This window comes from Dermacentor variabilis, chromosome 5 (assembly GCF_050947875.1).
Source record: "Dermacentor variabilis isolate Ectoservices chromosome 5, ASM5094787v1, whole genome shotgun sequence".
Taxonomy (NCBI): Eukaryota; Metazoa; Arthropoda; class Arachnida; order Ixodida; family Ixodidae; genus Dermacentor; species Dermacentor variabilis.
In genome coordinates, this window is record NC_134572.1 from 194,797,460 (window position 1) to 194,823,075 (window position 25,616).

At 47.5% G+C, this 25,616-nt stretch overlaps 1 protein-coding gene across 1 annotated transcript in view; it reads left to right on the forward strand.

Annotated features, from left to right (window-relative positions):
* Positions 1-25,616, forward strand: part of Rpn3 (regulatory particle non-ATPase 3) — a 123,969-nt gene that overhangs the window by 78,576 nt on the left and 19,777 nt on the right. The window contains exons 7-10 of the mRNA XM_075693891.1: positions 15,133-15,315; positions 15,369-15,483; positions 22,692-22,915; positions 23,560-23,715. Coding sequence (XP_075550006.1) covers positions 15,133-15,315; positions 15,369-15,483; positions 22,692-22,915; positions 23,560-23,715 — 678 coding nt within the window. The remainder of the gene's footprint in view (positions 1-15,132; positions 15,316-15,368; positions 15,484-22,691; positions 22,916-23,559; positions 23,716-25,616) is intronic.

The following is a 25,616-nucleotide window of genomic DNA, read 5'->3' on the forward strand; positions in this document are numbered from 1 at the left end:
AACGGCAGGAAGTCTGCGGAGCAAAGCCGTAGAACGCGAGCTCACCGGAGCACTAGCCGGCGTCGCTCTCTTCCGGTCGAACCGTCCCTCACCCGCCGAGTCTCCGCTGCTTTCTTCTCCCCCCGTGTCTCGCCCTTCCTCGCCCTTTTATAGCCTTCTTGTTAGTCCACGTAATCCTTCTCTTCGTCTTCTTCTCTTCTCCACCAATCGTCGCTTTCCATCTCACCGGATACTTCTCCACCAATCATCTCTTGTCACCTCACTGGAAACTTCTTTATCTTCTTTCGGCTTCGGTTAATCCACGTCATTCTTAACGCCATCCTCGTCGTCTTCTTGAAACCTTTCTTCGTCTACCATTTTATTTCATCTTCCCTCTTATATGTGACAAGGGCCCCCTCTCTCAAGAGTTTTTCCCTGAAAAACTGCTCACGTCGTCCTCCTCTTCAAGTCATCCAACCAGCCGACTATCTTCTGTGGCAATTCTGGCCCCAGCACACCACACAACACAACGTAGATGACCAGCACACACCAAAAGCACATCACTAACACACCACTGCCGTTATCCATACGGTGTTCTAAACATGTTAATGTCCACAACTTAACTGCGTTTTCAGAACAATGCAATTGTCCACACGGTGTCCTTAATAAACATGTTAATGTCCAAAACACACTCCTTTGTATAATCACATAACAACCACAACAACACCGACAACACGATACATCCCTGAGATACATAGCACAGCAGCGACAACAAGATACCTCCCAGAGATACCTAGCGCTGTTCAGTTGGCTCTACTTATGAAGTTCGCTCCAACGTTATCCCTGTTTTTAATACATTCCACCTGAAATTAGTATTCTTGTTAGGCCAAACTGGACTTACTGGGCTCCTTGCACTGCTTGTCCTTGCTATGCTTTTCTTTGCTTCCGTGCTCGTCCTCGTTGTTGTGTTTCTCCTTGCTTTGTTGCTTTTCTTTACATTTCTTATCCTTGCTGTGTTTCTCCTTACTGCTCTTTTTCTTGCTATGCTTCTCCTTGGAGCTCTGCTTCTTGCTCGCCTTCCCCTTACTGCCTTTGTCCGCCTCCTCCTTGCTTCCTTTGCCCACCTTCTCCTTGCTGGACTTAGCTTTGCCAGCCTTCTCCTTGCTTCTGGATCTCGAGCTGCGTTCCTTAGAGGAGCCTTTCTTGGCCTTCTTGGACTCGCGCTTGCCTCCCCCTTTCTCTTTGGTGCCCTTGCTGCTCTTGCTGCTCTTGCTGCTTTTGCTGCTTAGCCAAGTATAGAAACCCTTCTTTTTCTTCTCTTTACTATCATTGCCTTTGCTTTTCTTCTCTTTGCTCATACTCTTCTTGTCTTTGGACTTGTCTTTGCTCTTGTTCTTCTTGTCTTTTGACTTGTCTTTGCTCGGGCGCTTCTTGCCTTTGGTCTTGTCTTTGCTCGGGCGCTTCTTGTCTTTGGACTTGTCTTTGCTCGGGCGCTTCTTGTCTTTGGACTTCTCCTTACACTCTTTCTTTCTTTCCAAACGCTGCGTTGCTCTGCCTGTCACTTGAGCTCTTGTCTCCACTGCCGATGAGAAAGTGACTGTGACTGCCCCATCACTCGCCTGAGCTGTCGTGGACTTTTCCTCCTTTGGGTTTTCTTCAACGTCGAGCATCCTCCACTCGGGATTGGGGTCCGCGACACTTCTTGCACCCGTAATGTTTCCCACGATGAGATCGTAGATGGGTTGCTCTACGCATTTTGCCACTACCTTCCCAGTATAATATGGCGTGGACACTAGAATCCTGGCTTCAGGAAGGTACCCTACTGTGTAATCTGCGAGAGTGAGGGTCGACGTTTGCCCTGTAAGCTCCTCGTCCTTCACCAGGCTTCTCCCAACCAAAGGTGTGTTGGCTCCGCTGTCTCTAAGCCCCAATACAAGATGGTCCCCTATTTGCCCAACCACCACCGGCATTGCTGCTTTTGACTTGGGTGCTCCACTCACCACCTCATTTCCCAGCGGGGTTTGTTCTCCTTTTCGCGATGGAACTTCAGGTGGTGTGACAAGTTCTGCCCGAGAGCCGACAACGCATGCAGCTTGGTCTTGCCCCAGAGCTATCCGCTCGAATTGTTGCGGATACGCGTCCAAATCATCTCTTTTGTCATCAAAAGGAGCCCTCAACTTTCTTGGACAAACCCTGGCCGGCCTAGGAGATTCGGTACCCGCAAAGGAACGCTGATTATCGTCCATGACCCCCTCATATCCTCCTGCGATATGCGCCTGTTTCCACAAAAGGAACTGCTTCTCACGTTCTATCCTTCTTTTCTCCTGCTCTTCTGACTCGCGAGCTCTTCTAGCCTCTCGCTCTTCTGCCTCGCGAGCACTTCTAACCTCTCGCTCTTCTGCTTCGCGAGCGTCTGCGCGTGCTTGCGCCCTTTCCTTTCTCTGCCTCTTTGCTTCTTCTTTCTTCTCGTCCCAGAGACGCATCGCCTCTTCCTTGCTTAGCCCTAGCTTGAGCGCCAGTTCTAGCGTTTTTGCCAAATCCATACTTTCAGCCGTCGAGAGATCGGAAAGATCCGAGACAAATCAAAAAGAAATAAGGAAATGAATCCTGGCAGGCTCGCCACTTGTCTTTGTCACGGATCTCCTCCGGAGAACACTCTGGCCGAAAGAATGGACTAGGCGACAGGTGTACCCACACAGACGCGCATTTAATACAACCCACGTGAAACGAACAGCAGCACACAAACCTAACAAAACTAACACACACGGTACAAAAACTATCAGTACACACGAACCGGTAACACTGCCACTAGCGTTCCATTGAGAGTGGTTGGCGTTCGTGCTTACGTCTGGTTCGGTGCGGATGGGGCGTGGTGTGGGTCCCGTAGCCGGCGTCAGAGTGGCGTTCGACGTTTGAGGACTGGCGTCGCTGGGGGCGTCGTTGGTTGCGTCGTACACGCTCCCGGTCCAAGCGCCCGTGGAGGTGTGGCTGATGATGTTGGCGTTGGGGCACCACCCGGAAGGGTGGCAACAGCAGTAGAGACACCCCTGGCCGTAGCAGGTGGTGGCGTCCTCCGTGGACTCCCCGGAACGGGCTCAGGAACGGCAGGAAGTCTGCGGAGCAAAGCCATGGAACGCGAGCTCACCGGAGCACTAGCCGGCGTCGCTCTCTTCCGGTCGAACCGTCCCTCACCCGCCGAGTCTCCGCTGCTTTCTTCTCCCCCCGTGTCTCGCCCTTCCTCGCCCTTTTATAGCCTTCTTGTTAGTCCACGTAATCCTTCTCTTCGTCTTCTTCTCTACTCCACCAATCGTCGCTTTCCATCTCACCGGATACTTCTCCACCAATCATCTCTTGTCACCTCACTGGAAACTTCTTTATCTTCTTTCGTCTTCGGTTAATCCACGTCATTCTTAACGCCATCCTCGTCGTCTTCTTGAAACCTTTCTTCGTCTACCATTTTATTTCATCTTCCCTCTTATATGTGACAGTCTATAATGCAAGACATCTTTTTTGTCTCCTTTCTTATATAAAGCCTCTACATGAACTACTTGCATCTTGGATGGAAAAGCAGCCGTTGAAATACATGTTACATACATATATATCCAGTCAACGACTGATTTTTCGCACCCTCTAGGGAATGTAAAAACGTCCAAAAATTCAGGCAGTCCGAAAAAATGAATGCATGCATGAAACGCACTTTTTTCTTTTTTTCTCGGACCTAGAGGTAAAGGGCGAAGTACCAGACTTCTGAAACCCTGCCAAAGCATCAGTGAAGTGGCTATAAAAAGAGACGTTCAAAAACTGTATGTAGCCGACTGCCGGTTTATTATGTACACGTGCATCATCGGGCAGCCGGTGTTATTGCTGCAGTGGCTTGAAGAACTTGTTGATTGTTGTTTGGATGGCGTTCCGGTTGCATGCGATCATATTCGCCACGATCTGAGCAAGGGTCATGTCAGCACTGTACACCGATGAAAGAATCAACAGTGCTCGCATCAAATCGGCGCTTGTAGGCGGCGCAGGCATTGGCTCCTCATTTTCAACATCGGAGTCTTCTGAATCCCCCACAACCTGACGGACTATTTTTTCGTCAGTCAGTTCTGCGCAGAAGTCGAGCTCGTTGTCAGCATCAACAAACTGTTCAAAAGTTTATTTCCGCGGGTATGGAAACCCCAGCAGAGGGGAGCCGATGCCGAACTCCTTGCTCACGTCAGCCTGCGATCGGCCGCTCACGACTTGCTTAATAACGGCAGCTTTCTTCTCCATCGTTAACCGACGGTACTGCTTTCCGCGCTTCGCTGCTATCGGCGAGGACGACGAAGACGGAGTGGGGGCAATCGAAGGCAAGCGAAATCCTGAAGTTGCGAACAGTGGAGTTCGCTGACGAGCGTCGAAGCACCTAGGCTTAGCGTCGCAGAACACACTTCACACAACAACGCAACCACACACCACGCTAGCCAAAACATGGCCTGCGCAAGAAAATGAAATGGCGCTGCTCCGGAAACTCCGCCGGAGGCGGAAGTGCGGTGATAACATAGCCAGCGCGGCCAGACCAAATCGGTGTGTGACGGCTAGATTCGGCTAGTTGTGGTTCAAAGCGGTGATATGCTTCGGCTGCAATTCGATTTCCTTCGGCTGCAATTCGATTTCCTTCGCAAGGGCACTGCGCGAGGAGCCAAAGGGCCTTCCGTCGCGTCAAAAAGTCCGGAAAATTGGACGGCGGGGGGTTCGAGCGTCCGAAACTTCAGATGTCCGTATACATTGATTCTATGGGGCTCGTGGCGGGGCCGCGAAGACGTCCGAAAATTCAGTCGTTGACTGTATAGATATATATATATATATATGTCAGCACAGGAGCAATTTTATTTATTACGTATTTGACTGGCCTTGTAGCCCATCACCTGTCATCAACTACAGCTGTTATTGAAGCCCAGGAAAACAATGCAAACTTCATGTTCTACTGTTGCTTCTAAAAAGAATGTGTTTACATTATGAGGATCTAGAGCCGTGTAGGATGCACGTGGCCCATTGTCAGAATCTCGCTGCACAAAATAGTTGTCAAACTCATTGACCATACGGTCACCACTGACTTTCCCCACCTTGTAAGACTTCAGTCACTGGTTCCTTCTTGTTTCTCCGTCCCATAAGTGAATTCAACTTGTTCCATAATACATCTGTTTATTTAGAACAGGAAGAAAATAGATGAAACTAATACATTTCCTTTGATTTTTAAGCTCCTTATCGAAGGCATTTCGAAAACGCTTATATGCAATTAGGTCTACTTTTTTACGAATACATATAAACTTCTTAAATAAACTCTTTTTTTGTCAATCTTGAGTGAAATCTCACGTGTCATTCATGGCTTTCGACAGCCTTTCACCCTTTCTGGACGTTTGTAGTGAGTGTTTTTTCTACACTGCCGAGAAACAACTCAAGAAAGTATCATAAGCCACATTGGCATCAGTAGAATGAAAAATGTTGTCCCAACATGCATTCGTCACTTACCGTATTTACTCGAATCTAACATGCACTGTTCTTCCGGTAAAACGGGTCCAAAAATTGCGTGTGCCTGTCGCGAATTTTGTCGTAAGTCACTGATCTCGGGGGCATGCGGATGTTAGGAAAGATGGAGTCGTGAGACGCAGCGCAACACAGCAAACAGATTTTAATTAAACCAAACTCAAAATGGAAAAACTCAAAACTCAATTGGCTAAAAATAAATATCCACTAAGGAATAGTAACACTTGCATAGCCTACATATGCCCTTATCTTCATCTACGTTCGTCCTTAGCGGTTCCTAGGCGAAAGTCGGGCAACCTTAGCCTATGATTGTGGCGCCGTCAGAAAGGAGTGTTCTTACAAACTTCTGTCGTCTCATAATGGCTGTAACCTGCAATGCTGTCATAGGTTTGGTACTACTACTGCTTGCTTGTGTTTGTACTGCCACCGCTGCACCAGTCTCTTGCATCCCCTCTTTTTGCGCTTCTGAGTGTTCTTTCTCTTCCATGTCCTTCCCTTTCCTCCTCCAACTTGGGTCTGGGTCGTCTGCCTTCGTCACCCCAGGTACATTTCCCGCAATCAAATCGTAAAGGGGGTCCTCCACACATATAGCTGTAGCCTAGTCCTGTATAAAAGGGTATCAATATTTGAATCTAGAGCTCTGGAAGATATTTAACGGGCTTATCTATCAAGATTACTGGTTTAAAGTACCCGGTCATGCTTTCTGGTGGCACTAGATTCCTCGCTACTAAAATGATATTTGCTCCAATGTCTCTCAAGGCCGTAGCTTTGCGTCCTTGTACCTCACCTTCCACTACAGGCATATCCTGCTCCATCTGCCCATCCTCTCTTGACTTTATGATACACACCGTCTTGTCCACAGATCCAGTCGTACATTCGTCTGCTTTGTGACCTTTCTTTTGGCACAACTAGCAAACCACCAGTGTTTCATGATGATTACCTCTCACTCGGCAGTTCACCGCTAAATGACCTAACAAGTTACATAGAAAACATCTCTAGGGTCCCTTTTGTCTAGTGATTTGCCCCTGGATCTTCATCTCTCCTACTGCTGTCATGTGTGCATCTTTTTCACTCTTTCCCAAATTTCTCAATCCTTGTGCCTCTACAAACTGGTCTGTTTGTTCTGCCATCTGCTCCACAGTTTGTAGTCTTCTTTCTTTAAAGAATATCGCCAAACTGCTGCTACACCTGGCAAGAAACTGTTCACTTACGAATTTGGCGCGAACCCCTTCATACGTTTTTTCCGTCTCGGACAGCTCTATCCACCTCTCAAAACAATTTGTTGACTACATGCGAACTGCTTGCCTGCTTCTGAATATTCAGGCTTACATGACGTAAAGTTCTCCTGGAACCCTTCTGCGGTCAACCCGAATCTTTGCAATAAAGATTTCTTCACCTTGTCATAGTCTAATGACTCCTCTGCTGGCATTCGCCCAAAGACATTCAGAGCCTTGCCCACTAAACACAGGCTTAAAGCATTAGCCCACTCGCTCCTCTGCCAGCCTTGCCCAACTGCTATCCTTTCAAACTGAGGCAAATGCACATCCAGGTCATCCCTCCCCTCATCAAAAGGTGCCATCAATTTCCTAGGGCAAATCTGTCTTGGCCTGGAAGAAGGTGAGTCGGATGCCGCTAATCCTGGTGTACTCGTGCCATCATGAGAACCCGTGCCCATCTTTGCTAGATTTATCTTTAGCTCCGAAATTTCTTTTTCTCTTTTGTGCACTTCACACATTCGTTCGTGTTGCTTTTCTTTTTCTTGTTGAGCATGCTCGAAAAACTTCGTCTCATCCTTTGACAGGTTTAAACCTCTAGCTATTGCTGCCAAACAGTCCCGCTGCATCTCTAAACCACCAAGATCAGTGACAGGGCCAGAATAGAATCCTGGAATGTATCCAGGAACGGATCCTGGCAGGCTCAATTGGCTAAAAATACAAATCCTTTAAGGAATAGTAACACTTGCATAGCCTACATATGTCCTTATCCTCGTCTACATTCGTCCTTAGCGGTTCGTAGGCAAAAGTTTGGCAACCTTAGCCTATGGTTGTGGTGCCGTCGGAAAGGAGTGTTCTTACAAACTTCCGTCATCTCATGTCCGATGCCTGTCGGATCTCCCTCATCGCCGATGCCGTAGAAGTTGTTGCTTGATGTCGATCAGTAAACCTGTCAATCTTTCATGCCGGTGTCCTGAACTCCGTCGTTGGCATTTCACTCCGGCCTCCCTGGCTAGGCCTAATGCCGGGTTCCGCCGCTACTTCTTCGAGTGCCGACGAGACGCCCGGGGACTATCACACATGCTGGTCTGCCTCTGAAGGGGGATCCTTCCTGGAGTGCCCGGCACTGCCATGCAGCAGGTCCGAGGAGCCTCGCTCAAACGTTGCCAAGGTCGAGGGCTACATCCTGGATCGCCAGTTTCACGGACTTGACCGAACTTCCATGGTTCTCGTCGCTAGTGCAGTGCCGACGCTCCAACCTCGGCCCAGAGCCACGAGGACAATGCCAGCTCAGCGCCGCTTCTCTCCCGATCACAGCTCGGGTCAGGAGCCTTGAGGGCTCGTGCCGTTTGGACGGATCCGCACACATCGTCCTCTTCCTTTCTTTTTCGCCGCATACCTCTTAAACATGACAGCGCCTTAGAAGCAAGTATGACCCTAAATTCGCATTACGATATCGCCATCAGAATTCTAAAAATGGCTGCTTCATACGCACTTCCAGCCTAGCTGCCATAGCTTCCTCCATGTGCGTACCTCCATGTTGTATGTGTAACCAGGCGCTGGTGTAACCTAGTCTACTGCCTGTCTTCCAGTTTTCTGCATTTATTCAATCAGCACAAAAGCGCCGACTGCGAAGGCACGCCGAGTCCACCGTGATGCCTCATTTAAAAGGGAAGTTATCACGTGCGTGAAGACAGGACGGAAATCGGGCCGCATCACAGGCATTCGGAGTTCCCGAAACTTGCGTGCGGGACTGGCGCAAACAGAAGGAGAATATTTTTGCCAACAAAGCAACAAGAGTGGGTTTCAGTACACCGAAGCAGGGCCACTTTGCCGAAATAGAAGAGCTGCTCGCGGAATACGTGTAAGAGCAGCAAACGGCACAGCGGCCTGTGATGACCGGTCTGCTCAAAGTATGGGTGATGCAGTTAGCCCTACAGAAAGGGCTAATGTGGAGTGACTTCAAAGCAAGCAGGTGCTGGCTATGAGATTTTATGAAAATAAAGGGCTTTTCTCTTCGAAGGCAGACAGGGATATGCCGAAAATTGCCTGAAGAATATGAAGAGGAATTGCGCAGTTTTCAGCGGTACGTTTTGAAGTTGCGCCATAGAAACGGCTACCGCTTTGGACAGATTGGAAATGCCTATCAGACGCCGCTCTACTTTGACATGCCTGCCACCACAACCATTGAAAAGAAGGGGGCGAAGCGAGTGCGCATTTTGTCTTCCAGCCACGAGAAAACTAGTCACCGCAATGCTTTGTTGCGCTGCGGATGGACACAAGCTGCCCCCATATCTTATCTTCAGACGGAAAATGCTCCCGAAAGGAATCGTGTTTCCAAGTGGCATGATTGTGCATGCAAATGAAAAAGGTTGGATAACCACAGACTTGGTTGCTGACTGGATTGATAACGTTTGGCGGAAAAGACCCGGCGGCAGTTTGGGTCTGCGTGGGATGCTTGTGCTCGATGCATTCAGGTTCCACCTTGACCAGCGCATCAAAGACAAGCTGGCTGCATGCAATACCAACCTTGTCGTTATACCCGGTGGCATGACATCGCAGCTCAAGCCACTCGATGTTTGTTTGAACAAGCCAGTGAAAGATAGAATTCGGGTGCTCTACACCAAATGGCTTGTTAGTGGCAGCCACGAATTCACGCCTGCCAATAAAATCAAGCCTGCCTCTCTGCACGACTTTGCTGGATGGGTGAAAGATACATAATGCACGATCCCGTCTGCCATGGTCAACAAGGCCTGTATGAAGTGCAGGATTTTGAGTGCCATGGATGGCACTGAGGATGAAATGCTTTGGTCTGTTGATAGCGATAAGGAGTTGTCTGATAGCGACAACGAGTGATATCTTATTGCCCCACGCGACTCGTACCGGCACACTGAAAATCTTGGCGGCAAGGTACGGCACTTCCATTTGTGTTTTTATTCATTGCAGCTTTAGTGTATTGGGAATAAATCTGTTTTTTCCAAATTAGAGAAAATAGTATTTCTATGTGAAAGCACGAGGTGCGCGTTGTTGTACTCTCTTTTTTGGTCATGGAAAACGGGTGTGCATTACAATTGAGTAAATACGGTATATGCAAATAGAAAGCATCCAGATCTGTTTATGATACACGCTGAAAACCAGACGCAACATCAGTGTCCACTCTGGGACTGTCCGTCTTAATACAACAGCACATTGGCCTATGGTCGCTGATGGGGTATGCAAGCACTTCTGTTGTAACCAAGGACTTATAATAATTTGTTATAAACAAATCCATAATAGTCTGCGAGCACATGGTAACCCTTGTAGGAATATTTACTGTTTTCGCACTGATAGCATGAAAGGAGATTTTCGAACTCAAATTTTTTTACATTATCGCAATTCATATCTATATTGCAGTCTCCGTCGATGACAACATTATACTGATTTTCATTCACAAATGTAAGCAAGATATCTAAGAAAACAAGAAAAGCACACCTGTTGCCATCTGGAGGACAATAACAGGAAACAGTGACGACATTGCTAAAGAGAACGCACAATTCTTCATAATCGGCAGTTACTCAAGAAAACTCGTCAACTAGAACTGATTTAAAAATATTTACTATCAAAGAGATGCCTCCACCTCGTCGGGTTAGCCTACGCACGACAAATGTTTTTATGTCTGGAAATTGAAAAACATCTAAGTTATTTGATTGCCACGTTTCTAGGAACATAATAATATCAAAGCAGTAATTCAGCCTCTTAAAAAGACATTCAAGTTTCGTGACCTTGTTTTCAATGGACTGCACATTTAAGTGAAAGCACTGAAGAAAACCACTGCGCTTGTTATCAAATTCTTGGACTAATTCAGTGAGTGTAATGCATCCTAAGGAATCCATTGCAAGTTGTGTAATATGTTGCACGAGCAGATGCACTGACAAAATGGAAAATCAATCGCATAGGGCAGTCAAGCCATCCTCACCCCTGATGACTGCAGCTGGTTCCCCGTTCTTTCTGTGCACCAGGACTTTCCCGTTCTAGTGCCGTGTATCCCAACCCAACCCTTGTAGCCCATGCTTTTGCTGTCCCAAGGAGAATCCTTGCAAGCCTAGTCATGTTCTCTGTTATATAGAGTCCCTCACTAGACTGCCGGAGAGCCTTCCTCCTCTCCAGCCAGATGTGACCTTTGTCCTGGTGCTCAAAGCGAACGACCACTCCCTGTATCCTGCCCGACTTGGATGCCATCCTGTGAAGGGCGAAAATGTCTGCACGAGCAAGTTTACGCACACCCAACTTTGTAGCGACATCATTGACTTTAGATAGAAGGTCCTCCCCCTCTACCTCAGGTATTCTGTGGATTTCAATATTCAAGCGCCTACTGGGCCTTTCAAGGTCGTCAACGTCAAGCTGTGGCTGGGCAAGATTTTTAGCATTACAGGCTTTCTCAATTTTATCAACTCGTCCATGATTGCATTTTATCTCGTTCTCATGCTTGTTTAGACACTCCTGAATGTCATCAAATTTATCGGAGAGCAGTTGAGCTAGCCTTTCCACTTCCCTGACTTTGCCAGTCAAAGGGAGGAGAGAGGTTAACTTGTTCATGTCTACTATCATGAGTTTGATGTCGGCATTTCCCAACAGTTCTACAGTCGGTGCATCGCCCATCGTACCGCTTGGCCTGCAAGCCTCAAACTTTCAGTTCTTCCTCTTGGTATTGTGTTTGGGTGCAAATGCTTCTTCAGTTATGCCCAAACAGACCGTGCCATGAAAGCTAAATTCACAAATGCTGCATGTAATAACATTCTTGTCGTCATTCATTACAGCTCGGCAAGTGTAACACTTAGGCATGCTTGCAACTCAAAATATCAGCAAAACAGCACAATAGGTGGCAGCGGCGACAGTAAAAAATAAAGAAGAGCAAAAGGCGTGCACGCAGTACACGAGAATTAACAACCTGTAATGTACAAGAACGCTCAGACGTGCTGCTTGCACTGTCGCCGCTGTCAAAATGCGAGCCACGTGCCTGACGGTGCACCCCCGATGCGAAGCGCTGATCAGCCAGTATGTCGCTGTTCGTCGTTGATAAACGGCGCGTTGCGAGACGATTTTCTTCTTGATAACCAGCAGGCGCAGGAAATTCAATGTTCAGGCAAAATACCGCTGGTACATTTGTCATGTGTCATTCCAGGCCGCCTTAGATGTTGCATATGCCACCATTCATTGTCTGTAAGCAGTGCCTCAAGCAGTCCTGGGCAACAACAAATCGAGAGACCTACCAAGTCTTATACTTTTCTCCCGTCTAGTTCTCTGTGCCCATAGAACATCTCTACTTCTTCATCCTTTGAAGAACCAAGTTGCGCGTTCAAAAAAGACAACCACAGAAAGAGGCGACGGAGACGGAAAGAGTGCAAACTATCAACTGGTTTTATTTGCGGGAAGATGCCTTACATATGCAGAATCGGAGGCAATGAAAGGATGAGGAGAATGGGCGAGGGAGAGTAAAAAAATCCAAGTCAAATCGTAATCCACAACAACTGCACATAAATTTTTTTTCCTTTTGGTGCAATTTGACATAAGCATCGCTAACACATTTATCGCCATTTTCCTTTATGTGGTAGGCCTCCAAAAGCTCGCATGCTGTTTTCTTTTTACTTTTTCATAGAATTTGTATGTTCTTAAGCAGAGGCTCGCATCCATTGCATGCGAGGCAATGAGCGGGCAAGTTCGCTCCTTCTTTATTCCGAATTGAACGGGCATGTTCCCCTGCACATTCATTCATGCAACGGCCTGTTTGACAACAACAAATCTCCTTTCAATTTCCCTCACCTGCACTCGTGGGCATGCAACAAATCGCGAGTGGAAACGATAGTATGCACGTTTACACTGATACGTTAAGTGTACCCTATTCATACGCCGACGCTTGTAACACAGCTAAGATATTTGCCCACCCTTAGCGGAAACGGGATATTATTTATTGCTGATACGGAAGAAGCTGTTTCAATGCACATAATGTACTCGTGAGAAGAAAAAAAGTCGCATTTGGCGCGTTTGGCTTGCTCCGTCGGCGGCCATTTTTGTTTTGGTGTCCTGCACTGTTACAGTGGCAGCCACCTGTTTGTTTACCTGTTGCAATGCGTGTTGTCATCCCACAGCAAAGCGGATGAAAAAAAAATTTTTTGTTATTTTCTTTTTGCAGAAAATTAAACCCCTCGCAATGATTGCACCCCTTAATTTGTATCATTTTTTTTTTTTACAAAAAAGTGCAATCATTATATGAGTAAATACGGTATTATGTTTTGAAAAGTTATCTGTGTGACTGCAGTGTGGCATGTCTGCTGGGACAGATAGCAGCCTTCTCTCGCTTGAGAAAGGTAGGGTTGCATTGCAATAGGCATCGGGGAGGTAGATGAAGTCAGAGGAAACAACCAAGCCGATCTATATATTGAGGCTATTATGGCTGCATTTCTGAGCCCGAGGCTCTGGAAATGCCTGCATCGGTTTGTGCACATTGAGGTGCCTTCCTGCACCTCATCTCCCAGCTCACTCACGGTGGTGGCCATTCGCTAAACTTCTCGTGCTTGGTTGGCCGCTACCCAAGTAGTCTAGCGGAGTGGCCGTGCATGCTCATTCAGTTTTGCAGTGTGCTGTTTTGCCTGCAAACCATGACTTGTGCTATGGTGTGTGCTGGGTTAGTAAAGCCGCGTTTGTTGGCATTCTGTTTCCGGAGCCTTCTGAGCATCATGTCGAAGAGCCCTGCGATAGCATCCTTTGTGCGCTGCGAGAATTTCCACATTGCGTGTTACTATGAGTGACGCTCTCTTTAGCAAGCATGCTTTTCATTTTTATGAATGGGACAAATGTTGAAATCCTATGGACACCGGGGCACACCGGCACGGATGGGGGAAACGCAGCCGCTCACGCAGCTGCCGCGCAAGCGGGTGGGCTTGATTACGCGTACAGCTCCCCACACTCCATTTCCTCGCCAAACCCCGTGGACCAAAATCCATACCTAAAGATATTGGCTGCAGGCTCTCCTAGCAGAGCACTGATGCATTACATTCGTACTAAAATAAAAGCAGACAGTAAACGAAGATTATTAGAAGCTACACCAGTACATTTGTTTGACGACAAGGGCGGGCTTACCCGCACGGAAGAGGTTTTCTTGAATAAGGTTATGGCCAACGCTGCATACACACCACACATACTTGAGAAATGGCACCAACCCAGACAAGCTACGATTGCGAAGACTTACACCCGATGTACACATTGCCAGGAGTCATGCAGAGCAGACTTGCAACACCTCATTTGGAGCTGTGCAGCTTTTTCACAAGGGAGATCCAACATTCAGCATCTACTACACGGAGACATTAGAACACTAGGAATTACAATGCAAACTAACCCTGAAGCACAGAAAGCCATTGCGACATATGGCAGACAAAGTGGCCTGTTTCGAGTAGTGTAGAGGGGGTCGATCAGCCCATGTGAGAGCGGCGGAACTGAACATGCACCTGAGCCTGCATAAAGCGGAAGATCCCAGACTGAGATGAAGTGTTTCAGCCAACAGTCTGGGTACCCACATTCCCTTCCCTCCTAATCCCCATCAGCGGCCTAGAGCCGTCCCCTTCCTTAAAATAAAGGCTTTATTCATTCATTCATTCATTTTTATGAAAGCAACAGTGGCCAAAGCTGTCCTTTCACTCCAGTAAAACTTGCAAGGCATAACAGAGAAATCTTTTTCCTTGGCATTTATCTTCACAAAAGTGCTTGAGATCTGCGCAGAGGAGACTAAAGGTTTTGTCTTCAAGCAACATTATAAGACAGTTTTTTGTCCATGAAGTTATACATGTAGGAAGCTACAACATCACATAGCTTGCAAATAGGCTTTTGTAGAAAAATCGGTTCAATGGATCTTGCATCAGCACATCTTCAGCAAGGCTCCTCTCTCTTGCATCATAGGTGGTGCTTTCTTTTTTTTCTTTAATGTGTGCACTGTGCAGTTGTGGAGCTGCTTCTGAGCATGAAAATCGCTGCCGGTACTCGCCATTTCATCATTGTCAGTCTGGGTTTTCATAAAATGTTTTAGGCAGAATAAGTGGCATTCTTTTGTTTAGGTAATTTCTCTTAATTTTCTAATGGGCATATCTAAGCTGCCCTTTCGGCACCACAATGACAGTGGCCCTTGCGGTTTCCCAATATGGAGGGGAATGCCAAAGATTGTGGATCTTGCCAGTGAACCTTAGGGGAACGTGGGTCTCCTCAACTTCACCCCGATTGTAAATTCTTTTTATTCTTGTCTTTCTGGCCTTTTGATCTGAATGTCATAGCCGGTTTGTCTTGTACAAACACAATGACTATACACGGCGTGCTTTTTGGTAGTGCACACATTCACATGTGTGAGGATTGTGCAGGCAGTCTCCTCGTGAGCAGATGGCAACTCCTTGCGCAGGCATCCAAGCTGGTGTCCAAGTCTGCCTTTCCAGAGGCTGCATCCAACAATGAGTGGGCACGCTACCTCTACTACCTGGGGCGCATCCGTGCCATTCAGCTAGACTACTCTGAGGCTAGGCGGCATCTCCTGCAGGCCATTCGCAAGGCGCCTCAACATGCTGCCCTGGGATTCAAGCAGACGGTGGGTGCAGTCAGCTGCTATCGGGACAAAGTTAATGGCACTTGTTTCTGCAGGTGCACAAGTTGGCCATTACCGTTGACCTGCTGCTGGGTGACATACCGGATCGGTCCATCTTCCGGCAAGCACCCCTGCGACGAACCCTGGCTCCTTACTTCCAGCTCACCCAAGGTGAGCCCAAGACGGCCGAAGGCTGCAGGCTGTCCTACTGCTAGAAACCTCAGAGGATGAAACCAGTGAATTTTTCAACACTGCTTTGCACTAAGACACTGGCTCCACTGCGACGATGCTGGGGAACTCTGGTTGGCACTGTCAACATGCTGGCTCTTGCTGTAATACAGGGGCACACATTGGAAACTGAGCCATCTACACTATTATGTTCCTCACAACGCAGCTGCCATTGTTAAAAATATTAATGCTGGATTCAATATTATCACAAGGTGCCACTCTGCTGAAAGGCACAGGAAAAGCCCCAGGCACATTTCATGTCGGTCATTTAACAGCACAAAACCTCGACATAATGAAATTGTCAGTATTGGCAATTTGCTTCATTATATAGAAATTTGACTTGTTATGCAAATATAGTGCTCACAGAGTGAAACACGACGATTTTGAGCATAGTTTCATTTCTACAGCCCCACATCTGACGGTGTCGTCTGCAGTAGGCTGCCACTATTGTGAAGTCTGCCTCTCGCTTCAATGCACTTCCGAAACTCAACATAATCTCCAGTACTGGTAATATCTTGATGAGGGCTAGCTGGTTCATATTTAGGACTGAGATTTAACAGTATGAATAAAACAAGGGCACTAAGAAACACATACCACAAACAAGTGCTCACTGCCAAATGGAAGTTTATTTGAAGTTCACCAGCCATTTTTATGCCTTTTCCAACATAGGCATGTGTGCACCAGGCATGTATATTCAGCAATATGATAATCTTTCATGCAAAAAGCGATTTATTTTTCTGGCAAAGCATGAGAGGGAGCGCTTACAAATTTATCTCCTTCCTTTCGGATATGATAGAGTAAAAGCTCGTTAGTTCGAACTCCGCGGGGATGCTACGAAAATTTGAATTATACAAAATTCGAACTAATGTAAGTCAGAAAAAAAGTCCGACATAGCGAGAGCGTCTGCGCGCACACGCTCTGTCACGTTGGCGAGAACAACATCTATAGTTCGAAGCACTGGTGCAGCCAACGTAACTGCCGGACGCCGCTGACGCGGCCGACGTGGCCCGAGGTCGAGATCGCTATGTGGCTCTTTCTCCATTCAGGCATTCGTCGTGCCGACCCACAATGCATGGCATGGAAAAGGTGCCCACGCAGCATGGAGCTTGAAGGAATGCCACGCCGCTTCGCAGACGGTTGCAGGTAGCCGTTCAAAGCAGTACGCGGGTTGGGGATCATTCTGCACAAGCTCAAAGAGAACGGCCGACGGCGCGTGCATCGAAGGACCGCATTTTCAGCACAAGCGCCTTTGTGTGACTAACCGCAGGAACCAGAGCTGCTGTGCTCTAAAATGCACTCTCGAAACGCATCACAGCCTGCTGCGATATTTGGTCTCTGCTGTACTTGCACCGGCTGCACGCTGCTGAGTTCTGCTATTGGCAGCGAGGAGTTACGGAGTTGCCTTCTGTCGGAAGCACCTCCCTTGCATGAAATGAAGGATCACGCGGCGTGTTCCTCATAGGTTTTGCTTACGGCGCTCAATAAAAACGCCACGTGGCAGCCCTCCTGGACATTAATGCAGGTACTCTCAAAACGAGGGAAGTTTTTGACTGTCTATATAATAATCTTGGGCAAACTGAAAGCACGGAATCGTTTACAGACGCTATCTCTTTACCGAATACGTACAGTGAAACACCACTGCATGCGGTCGCCGTGACGAACCAGCTTCTTGCATGAAAGGTAGCCAAACGCTGAGAGTAAACTATGTGAAATATGTTCTTATAGTGGGCTGCCTGTATAACCAAATGGGGCATAACAGAATGGAGCCTCAATCCAGCGATAGCACGAGTTCGCAGCGACTGACTGCGCGTCTGCATGCATTTCAGCGCACAATGTTTTGCTTTTGCTGTGAACGCGCTTTCGCACCGTGCCGTAAGCTTTAGGCCATAGCATACGAGCATTGTACAGTACACTAGCAACCATTGTTGTGTGGACGCTATCAGAACTGTTCAAAAATAATTCCATTATAGAGACTTCGATGCCTAGTTATGGCGACTATGATGTGCCGTTGCGATGATTCAATCTTTTTTTGTCTTCTAAATTCTTGGAGATTTCAATATTATTTCTCAAGTTGCATCACACGGTATGTTTATCTGTCTTCTCAGCGTGCGATTTCCCTCTGCTTCTTTTTCGTAATCCAATGCATTAATTCATAACACAAACATGACCATATGCCGTGCCATTTTTAAATGTGCGTCTTACCGCTTCCTTTCTGTTCCAGTGAACTTGCCAGTATCTAGCATCAACGAGTTCATAGACCAAACCGTCATGACATTAGCCGGGCAGCGGGCGCGGGCGAGCGTCTCAGTGCGCGTTTTCTGCTACTCACCGAACATCGCGCAGTCCCGGCGTCATGGCAGAAATGTTCCTCGCGTCTATGCTTGCTGCATACCCGAGTTGTAGCCGATGACTGTCTGCCGGTTCTAATTTTCGCCAGCCAAGCTTCACGCAGCTCCTTGCCCTGCGGCTACACGTGATTAAGGCTGACACCGGGCTCCGTTGCGTACGTCCGGCACTGCTGAACCGAGCAGTAGCCTACCCTGCTGCAAGCCTCCAAAGGCAGCCACTACCGATTATAGTACTTTCAAATGCTGTCAAGCAGACACCGAAGGCAGCAAAGCCTCACCACTTAATCAGGACCGCAGCGCAAGTGGGACATTAAACTTTCCTTTTCAGCTTGCTTCAGCGCTTCTGAAGCAGCCGACGCGGCCGCTGTGTCTATGTGATTCCTCATACCACGTCACGCCAATGGTGGCGCTAGCTTTTCCAGTGGTGGAGCTTGCCCCCAATACGCAATAATGGCGTTCAAAAAACACGTATCCCAGCTATGCTTTTTGGTACTGCGAGCACCGACAACGCATGCATGAGACGCAAACTGCGTTTGGGTTTTGCGTTGGGCACGCTATTTCACTGATTTAGCAGGAGCCCCAAAAGCTGCCCCAAAAGATTTGCGTACACAAACATAGCGGCACCCATCGAAGCGACGGCTCTTACCTAGCACCAAACTGGGCCCGATTCGGGGTAACACGTGATTTTCGCAAACTAGAAGTGACTCCGATTATCGCTTTCTCTCAACTAGTGTGTGTTATGAAGATTGATTCATTAGACGCCGCTGATTGTGAATTTGATTGTGGATATTATGGCTCGTAGGCCTAATATGGCTTAGCTTGGCTGGTGAAGGCATGTAAGGTTGGTTACTCAAAACTAAGCGCAACTAATTGTTTTCTGCTAATTGAATAACCTCTAAATTGTATTGAAACGATAAAATGCGAAAGTAAAAATAAATATTTTTGTCATAAAATGCCATATTTTATTTCATTATTTCTAATAGCTTTTCTTTGGTGCCATAGTGGCGCTGTCAGTGCAAGATGCTATCCGCAAACGCAAATCCCTATTCTAAAACTCTTCACTCCTGCCTGTCCCAATGCTAACACCTGCAAAGCTCTTTAGGGCCCCAAGCTATTGGGGCCTAAGCATGGTGTTAGCTAACTAATACTAGCTAGCTAATACTAAGCATGGTGTTAGCATGCACAGCAAACATAAACACATCACACCCAATGACTACAGACACTCGCTGTCAGAACGCTGGGTGAGGAAACGCGGCAGCAGCAGCGAGCGAAGTGACATTCGTTCTGTCTATCACTTCAGTGCAAAGTGAGTGCCGAGAACATACAGCATGCACAGAACTACGAGGCGCCGACGTACAGGCTGTTTCACACTTAATGGAAAACTCTGAGCACATTGCATCGCGATGTGGCGAGCGCTGGAGTCAGGCGGCGGCAGCAGCTTGCGCAGGCGCAGACGCTCGAAGACTGAGTCTTTATCTGCATCGTCTGCTACGGCCGTGTGCGCTTGGTGGTGCAATCCACCGTACCAGTCCAAAGGGGACACTCATAACATCGATCCATCTATCCATCCAGTGCACTCATCTATTTCACCTGATGTCAAGCAGAGACGTGGCAGTGTATGTGACCATCCGAATGCAGCAACAGTTGAAGGGAGGCGTGCTTTCTGCCTTTTACATTCACCCTTGCAGGGCACACGATTTGCCACTGCATTTGCCACCGGTGGCACTGACCCGTGCCCTGCAGCTCGCTCCAATCACGCTGAGGCGTGTTTAAGGAAACACGCGTCAGTTATTGTTGATTTGGCTGGCTCGGGTTTTAGTCTTGCATTATTGTTAGAACAGTCGGCGTCAAGGACGTCGTGCAGTGCAAATGGTATCAACTTTGCAAACGTCGCAGGAAAGCTCTCAATTTTGCACTAGCTATGGTGTAGTAAACAATCCATTTGCGAAGGCCATAAGTGGGGAGCATGTGTGAAGAGTCCAGATCGGCCGTGGTTCACAATCGTGGCAAAGGCTTAACTCTCAATGTACAGACTCGGTGGTCATTCTGAGGTTGGCCTCTGCACAGCAGGTGCCTCAACCAGAATGGCATGTGCATAAAGCTGAAAAGTACTCACTTTGAGCATGTGAGTGAAACAAGCTTCAGTTTTAATTTATCCTAATCCAAAATTCTGGCAGAACCCATCTCGTGATGAATGTCGAAGTTTTGTTACGACAAAACATACAGCCACCCCTGGAAATGCGTAATGTACGAGGCATGTATGCAGCCAGGCTCCTCTCACGTGCTTCCCTCTGGACACGCTGCAACCTGTAGCACCACCATGGCTCATGTGGTAATATGTATGTATTCATGCAGAATTATGTGAATACTATATGTAATAGGCAGCGCATTTCTATGAAAACCTGAAGTAATATTTAGGAATTGCCATTCTGAAATAAAAGGACTGTTTCTTTGGAGACTTGGTGGCAGTGCTGCCGACTATGGGGTGATGGGTGATAAGTGGTAATGAGCTGCTATTTAACAAAAATTTGTTAACTTTTAAACAGTGTTTCAGCAGTCTCATTGTGATTGGGAGATTGAAGTGAGCTCTCTGTATATGCCAGATCAACTTTTGTATCTAGAAAAATGTGATTACCCGCAGAACTCTGGAATGGCGAGTTTCGGCTACCGGAAACCGTAAACTGGCAGTGAGCGCAGAGCTGTGCCTCCTCGAGGCAACGTTCTGCTTGCGTTGCCTTGCCTTACCTGGGCGACACAGGCAAAACGTCTCCTCGAGGGTGCTCAGCTCTGCGCTCGCTGCCGGTTTTGGCCCTGCGACAGCCCGCCAGTCCGTTGGCCGGCGGGCGTCAATTTTTCATCGCACTATGTGCCACCAGGCCTAACCAGTATCGTTTCGTCAGGATCCTGCGGTGAGATCTACAGTTTGGTGCGGAGTTTACGAAAATTCCATAGTACGAGCAGTCATATGACATTCTGAAAGTTGAGAAATCACTCAAAGAAAAGTGAGGGTAAGGGGACAACACAAACGGCAGCAACTTTGTTCATAGCAGCCGTGTTTGTAACATCGCATACGCTGATCATTTTTATGCCGTTATTATATCCGGTTAGCCAAGCTGTTCAAAGAAACAAAAGATTAAGAAATCATGATGCAGGATACGATTATAAGACCTATGGTACATGCTCGGTCGTTAGAGGTCTGACAACAGCAAAGACAACAAAAATAGCGTCTCTGTTCCATCTCACTTTGCACTACTTATGCGTGCTTCTGATCATCTGCCAAGTTGCTCAGCTAGTAATGTCGGTTGTACTAATTATAGTCATGATATAGCACGGTAACGTCTTGCGCGAGTTGGTGTTTATCGTAAGAAAAGTTTTTTGTAGCGCAAGAATTCAGAAAAGAAAAAATCTATGAAAGAAAAGAGCAGACAGAAAGAGTAACACCTGACTTTCTGTCTGCTCTTTCCTTTCACTCGTTCTTTCTTTTTGTGAATTCTTGTGCTACAAAAGTTATGTCTTGCAGTGCCAGTATAGTACAACCGCCCATTTCTTTAATAACATTGTGCGAGCACTTACCAAAAGGCCACCAGCACCTTGCGGTGGGGCAGACATGTCTCTGTGACTGGCATGCGCTTTTCAAGCCCATGTGCACAGAGCATTGTTATTAATGCACGAGGATATGGCACTTGGGCCATGTTATTAAAGAATTGGGTGGCTGTACGTGATCAACCTGTGGAGACGAACTGTAGAAATGCTGCTTGCTGGGGCAGTTGGTTCATACTGATGCTTTAGAAAACCAGTGAAAAAAAAACATGAGATTCAGGCATGTTGTATTGTCTCTTCTATCCTTAGTGTTTGCGTCTCATTTTTTTTTTTTTCTCACTGGTTTTCTCATGTATGTGTGGAGATGAGTTTAGCAAATGAAACGCTTTAACAGATGAAATGGACAACGGCTGCTTGGGGACAAATAATTCGATATTGAAATGCATAATTAACCGTAAAATCAGGTTAAATCTGCATTTACCTTTATTTTATGATACAATAATAAAAAATAGAGCTAGTTGAAGAAAAGCTTGAATCTCTGTATAATACATAATGAATGCAATTTTTCTGAAAGTGCTAACTTATATAGCGTGCTATTTAGTTAATTGCAGGCAGAGGTACCTTTTTGCACCAGTACAGTAAGTTACGGCTGCAAAGCATTGTTTCCTTGCTCCAAGCAGCAAATTTTGCTGCTCCAAAAGCATCTATTTCTGCTTGGAACTGCGATTTTGCCTCCTCTAAAAACTGTTTCAAAAGACCAAGTGCGGCTTCTATTACTGCAAGAGAGAGCTCCAAGTATCGTGGAGCTAATACACACGTCAAAACAGTAGGGAGAGTCTGCGCCGCCGGTGCAGGCTCACCCCTTGGCGCACTGAACGACTCGAGTGCTTCAGTGTTCTACTGACTTCGGAGCTTTCAGCATGCAACGGCTGTCGAGGAAATCAGAACCGCAATGATGAGAGATGATGTGAGTGTCTACATAGTGGACATGTCCATTTTGGCTGTTGCTGAAGTGGTCATTGGGTGGACTGGGGTACCAGTGAGAAGTAAGCAGGTGCACACAGCCAGTTTCCATCTCACTGGTGCAGGTAATAGAATCCTAGAAGCCTAGAAGTAAATAGGGTCAGCTGTGCAAAAACAGCACACTGAGGTGACATCTACTGCTATGTGGTGTCTCAGCTTGGTGGCCCAGCATTGACTTGAGGCTCAGCTTGTCTCTGCATGCCCCGTGCAGCAGTACGGTGACTGGTGCCTTCTGTGCAGCGGTGCGAGCTGGCAACCTGGGCCGGTTTGGTGAGGTGCTGGAGCATTTTGGGGCCAAGTTCCAGGCTGACCACACGTTCACACTCATCATCCGGCTGCGGCACAACGTGATCAAAACGGGCGTGCGCATGATCAACCTGTCGTACCTGCGCATCTCGCTTGCCGACGTGGCCCACAAGCTGCAGTTGGACAGTCCCGAGGATGCCGAGTTCATCGTCGCCAAGGTAGGTGCCTCTTCTGCTCGGCTGTGTTCCAGTACACACCATAGACAGCTAAGCGTACAGTGGCCATCTTAGTCTCATTCCATATATGACGAACCCATCAAAGAAGACAGCTTCATGAAGACAACATCCAAGTAAAACAATGATCCACGCTACTTTCCGGTCCAAACAAGATGCTGGCTGAGTAGAAAGCTTGAAAACTCAACAGGAAAGTCATCTGCACACAAGAAAACAGTCTTGCTTTCCTATGCACTATTGTAAGTTGCATTCTGTTCTACTCATGCAAACAATTAAAATACGGCTATTATATGTGCTTTTCTTTTCTCTGTGAAGTGGCGTTGTTAAAACGCCTGTTTCAAGTATTGTGGTTGCATCATCTGGTACACAGGATTTCGCATGCATGCTCCTGAAAGCCTCTTCCTCCTCTATTCCCATGTGCCACCTCATGCAGCAGACGACACTACCACAATGCTTGAAACGGGCATTTCAGTGGACATTGAATCACAGGGAGGCCTTCGACATGGTTCTAACCTCATTCCAATGCTTGCAGCTGTCTCTGTAGACGGCCTCTGATGCTGGCCAGTATAGGAACACACCACTGGTAGTGTGCCACAACAGTAGTGGCAGCCTTGTTGTTGTGTGCCCAGGCCATCCGCGACGGAGTGATTGAGGCCACCATCGACCATGAGCGGGGCTGCATGCAGTCCAAAGAGAACATGGATATCTATTGCACCCGGGAGCCCCAGGCCGCCTTCCACCAGCGAATCTGCTTCTGCCTGGACATACACAACCAGTCAGTGAAGGTAATGAACCACAGTAATGAACATTGTACTCGCAAAGTATTGTCGCAACACTTTGTTTTAGAAGCTACTGATAATGCTACTGACTGACAATAGAAGGCTCAGGTGGCCTGCAGGCTTTACTCCGCCGAGGGCTGCTCTGCAGCGTCTTTGTTTGCACCGCCCAGCCTGTGCTCTGTTGCGTCATCATCGTTATCATGCATTGCTATGAAACATGAAACTGGAGACTGGAAGAAAGGGAGAGGAAAAGAAAATTGGTGATTCAACAGATCCAGCAGATGTGTAAATGAAAAGATTCATGCTGCTAAGCTTCTAGCTTATCGTAAAGACCCGCGTATGATACGAACCTGCATGTAGTACGAGGTGACATTTTTGGGACGTGAAATGGAAAAAAAGCTTTATCCACGTATAATACGAATTATGAAAGCTCGAGGAAAACATTTATTTAAATTGCACTTCGCACTTTAATCACTGTCTTCCTCAGCGCACTCTCTTCAGATAGTTCTTTGTCAGACATATTTTCCCAGAGGTACTCATCCTCTGTGCTATCGAGCACATTTGAGATGCCACACTTCTTGAATGTGTGACAAACAGGGTCCTCTGGTATGCTGGCCCATGCGTCCACAATCCACTTGCATAGCGCGGCTGGCGAAGCCTGCTTCAGCCGCCCGGTCGGCGTCACTGCAGACCATCTGAGTGCATCCAATCTGCGTAACACCACTTGACCCCCTCCTTCAACGGCTTGTTCACACAAACATCTAAAGGCTGCAACTGAGACGCCATCCCACCCAGGATAACAACGAGTTCAGTGCCGGATTCACGCAGCAGTCTCGTCACTGAGTCGGCCAAATGGCAACGAAATGCATCCAGCGCAATGATGGATGGGAACGACAACAGTGCACCGAGCTGCCTACACCAGACTGACTTTATCCAGTCAAGCACAAGATTCTGGTTCATCCAGCCTTTCTCATGGCATCTCGCGACCACATTTTTTGGCAGCTCCTCACTTTTAGGCACTGTTTTGCACTTGAAGACGACATAGGGCGGAAGCTTGCGTCCTTCTGCCGTGCACGACAACATGACGGTAACTCGCATTTTCTTGTTGCTAGTGGACCGCACATAAACTTGTTTAGAGCCCTTTTCGTGCACGGTGAGGGATGATGACATGTCCAGATAAACCGGCGTTTGGTCAGCATTGCCGATTTGCCCTAGCTGGAAGTTCTTGGACTTGCGCAGTGAAATAATGTGGTGCTGGAAAGCCACAAGCACCTGTTTGAACGATTTGGGCAGCTTATGCAAAATCAAAGTTCGGTACCATAAAGGAAAAACCAGCACGGTACATGTAGTGATACATCCAGTGCTTGCTCGCTTTGAAGGCGGAGCTCGGTAGCCCTTTTTCTCTTGCAAGCTCCTTAGCTTTTGCCTGCATAAGCTCCTCGCTCGCAGCTAGATGTGTGGCTCACTGTTGGCGTACGAACTCTGTCAGGGCGAGTTCGATTTCCTGGAATGTCCCACTCTTCGGGGCACAAAAGCTTCTTCGTGTTCCGCTGCACGCAATAAGGGCTTCCTTCTGTCGACGTCATCTGCAAATGCTTCCCTCGTTGATGCCAAGCTGCCTCCCGGCAGCACTGTTGCCAATGTCCTGTGCGGCTAAAATAACCTTTTTCTTGAAAGTAGGCGCATACTGTTTTCGTGGTCCAGACACCTTCGTCCTTCAATGCGGAATAAAGATACACATCGCGAAGCGTGGTTTGCACATGTGCTACCAAGGTGCGCACTCAACAATAAAGAAACAATGCTGTAGTCACGCAGCAATAACGAGACCAAGCCGTAGCCACAGAGCAACAAAAAAGCAAAGCCATAGCCACGCAGCAGTAACAGAAGTCAAGCTGTAGCCAAGTAGC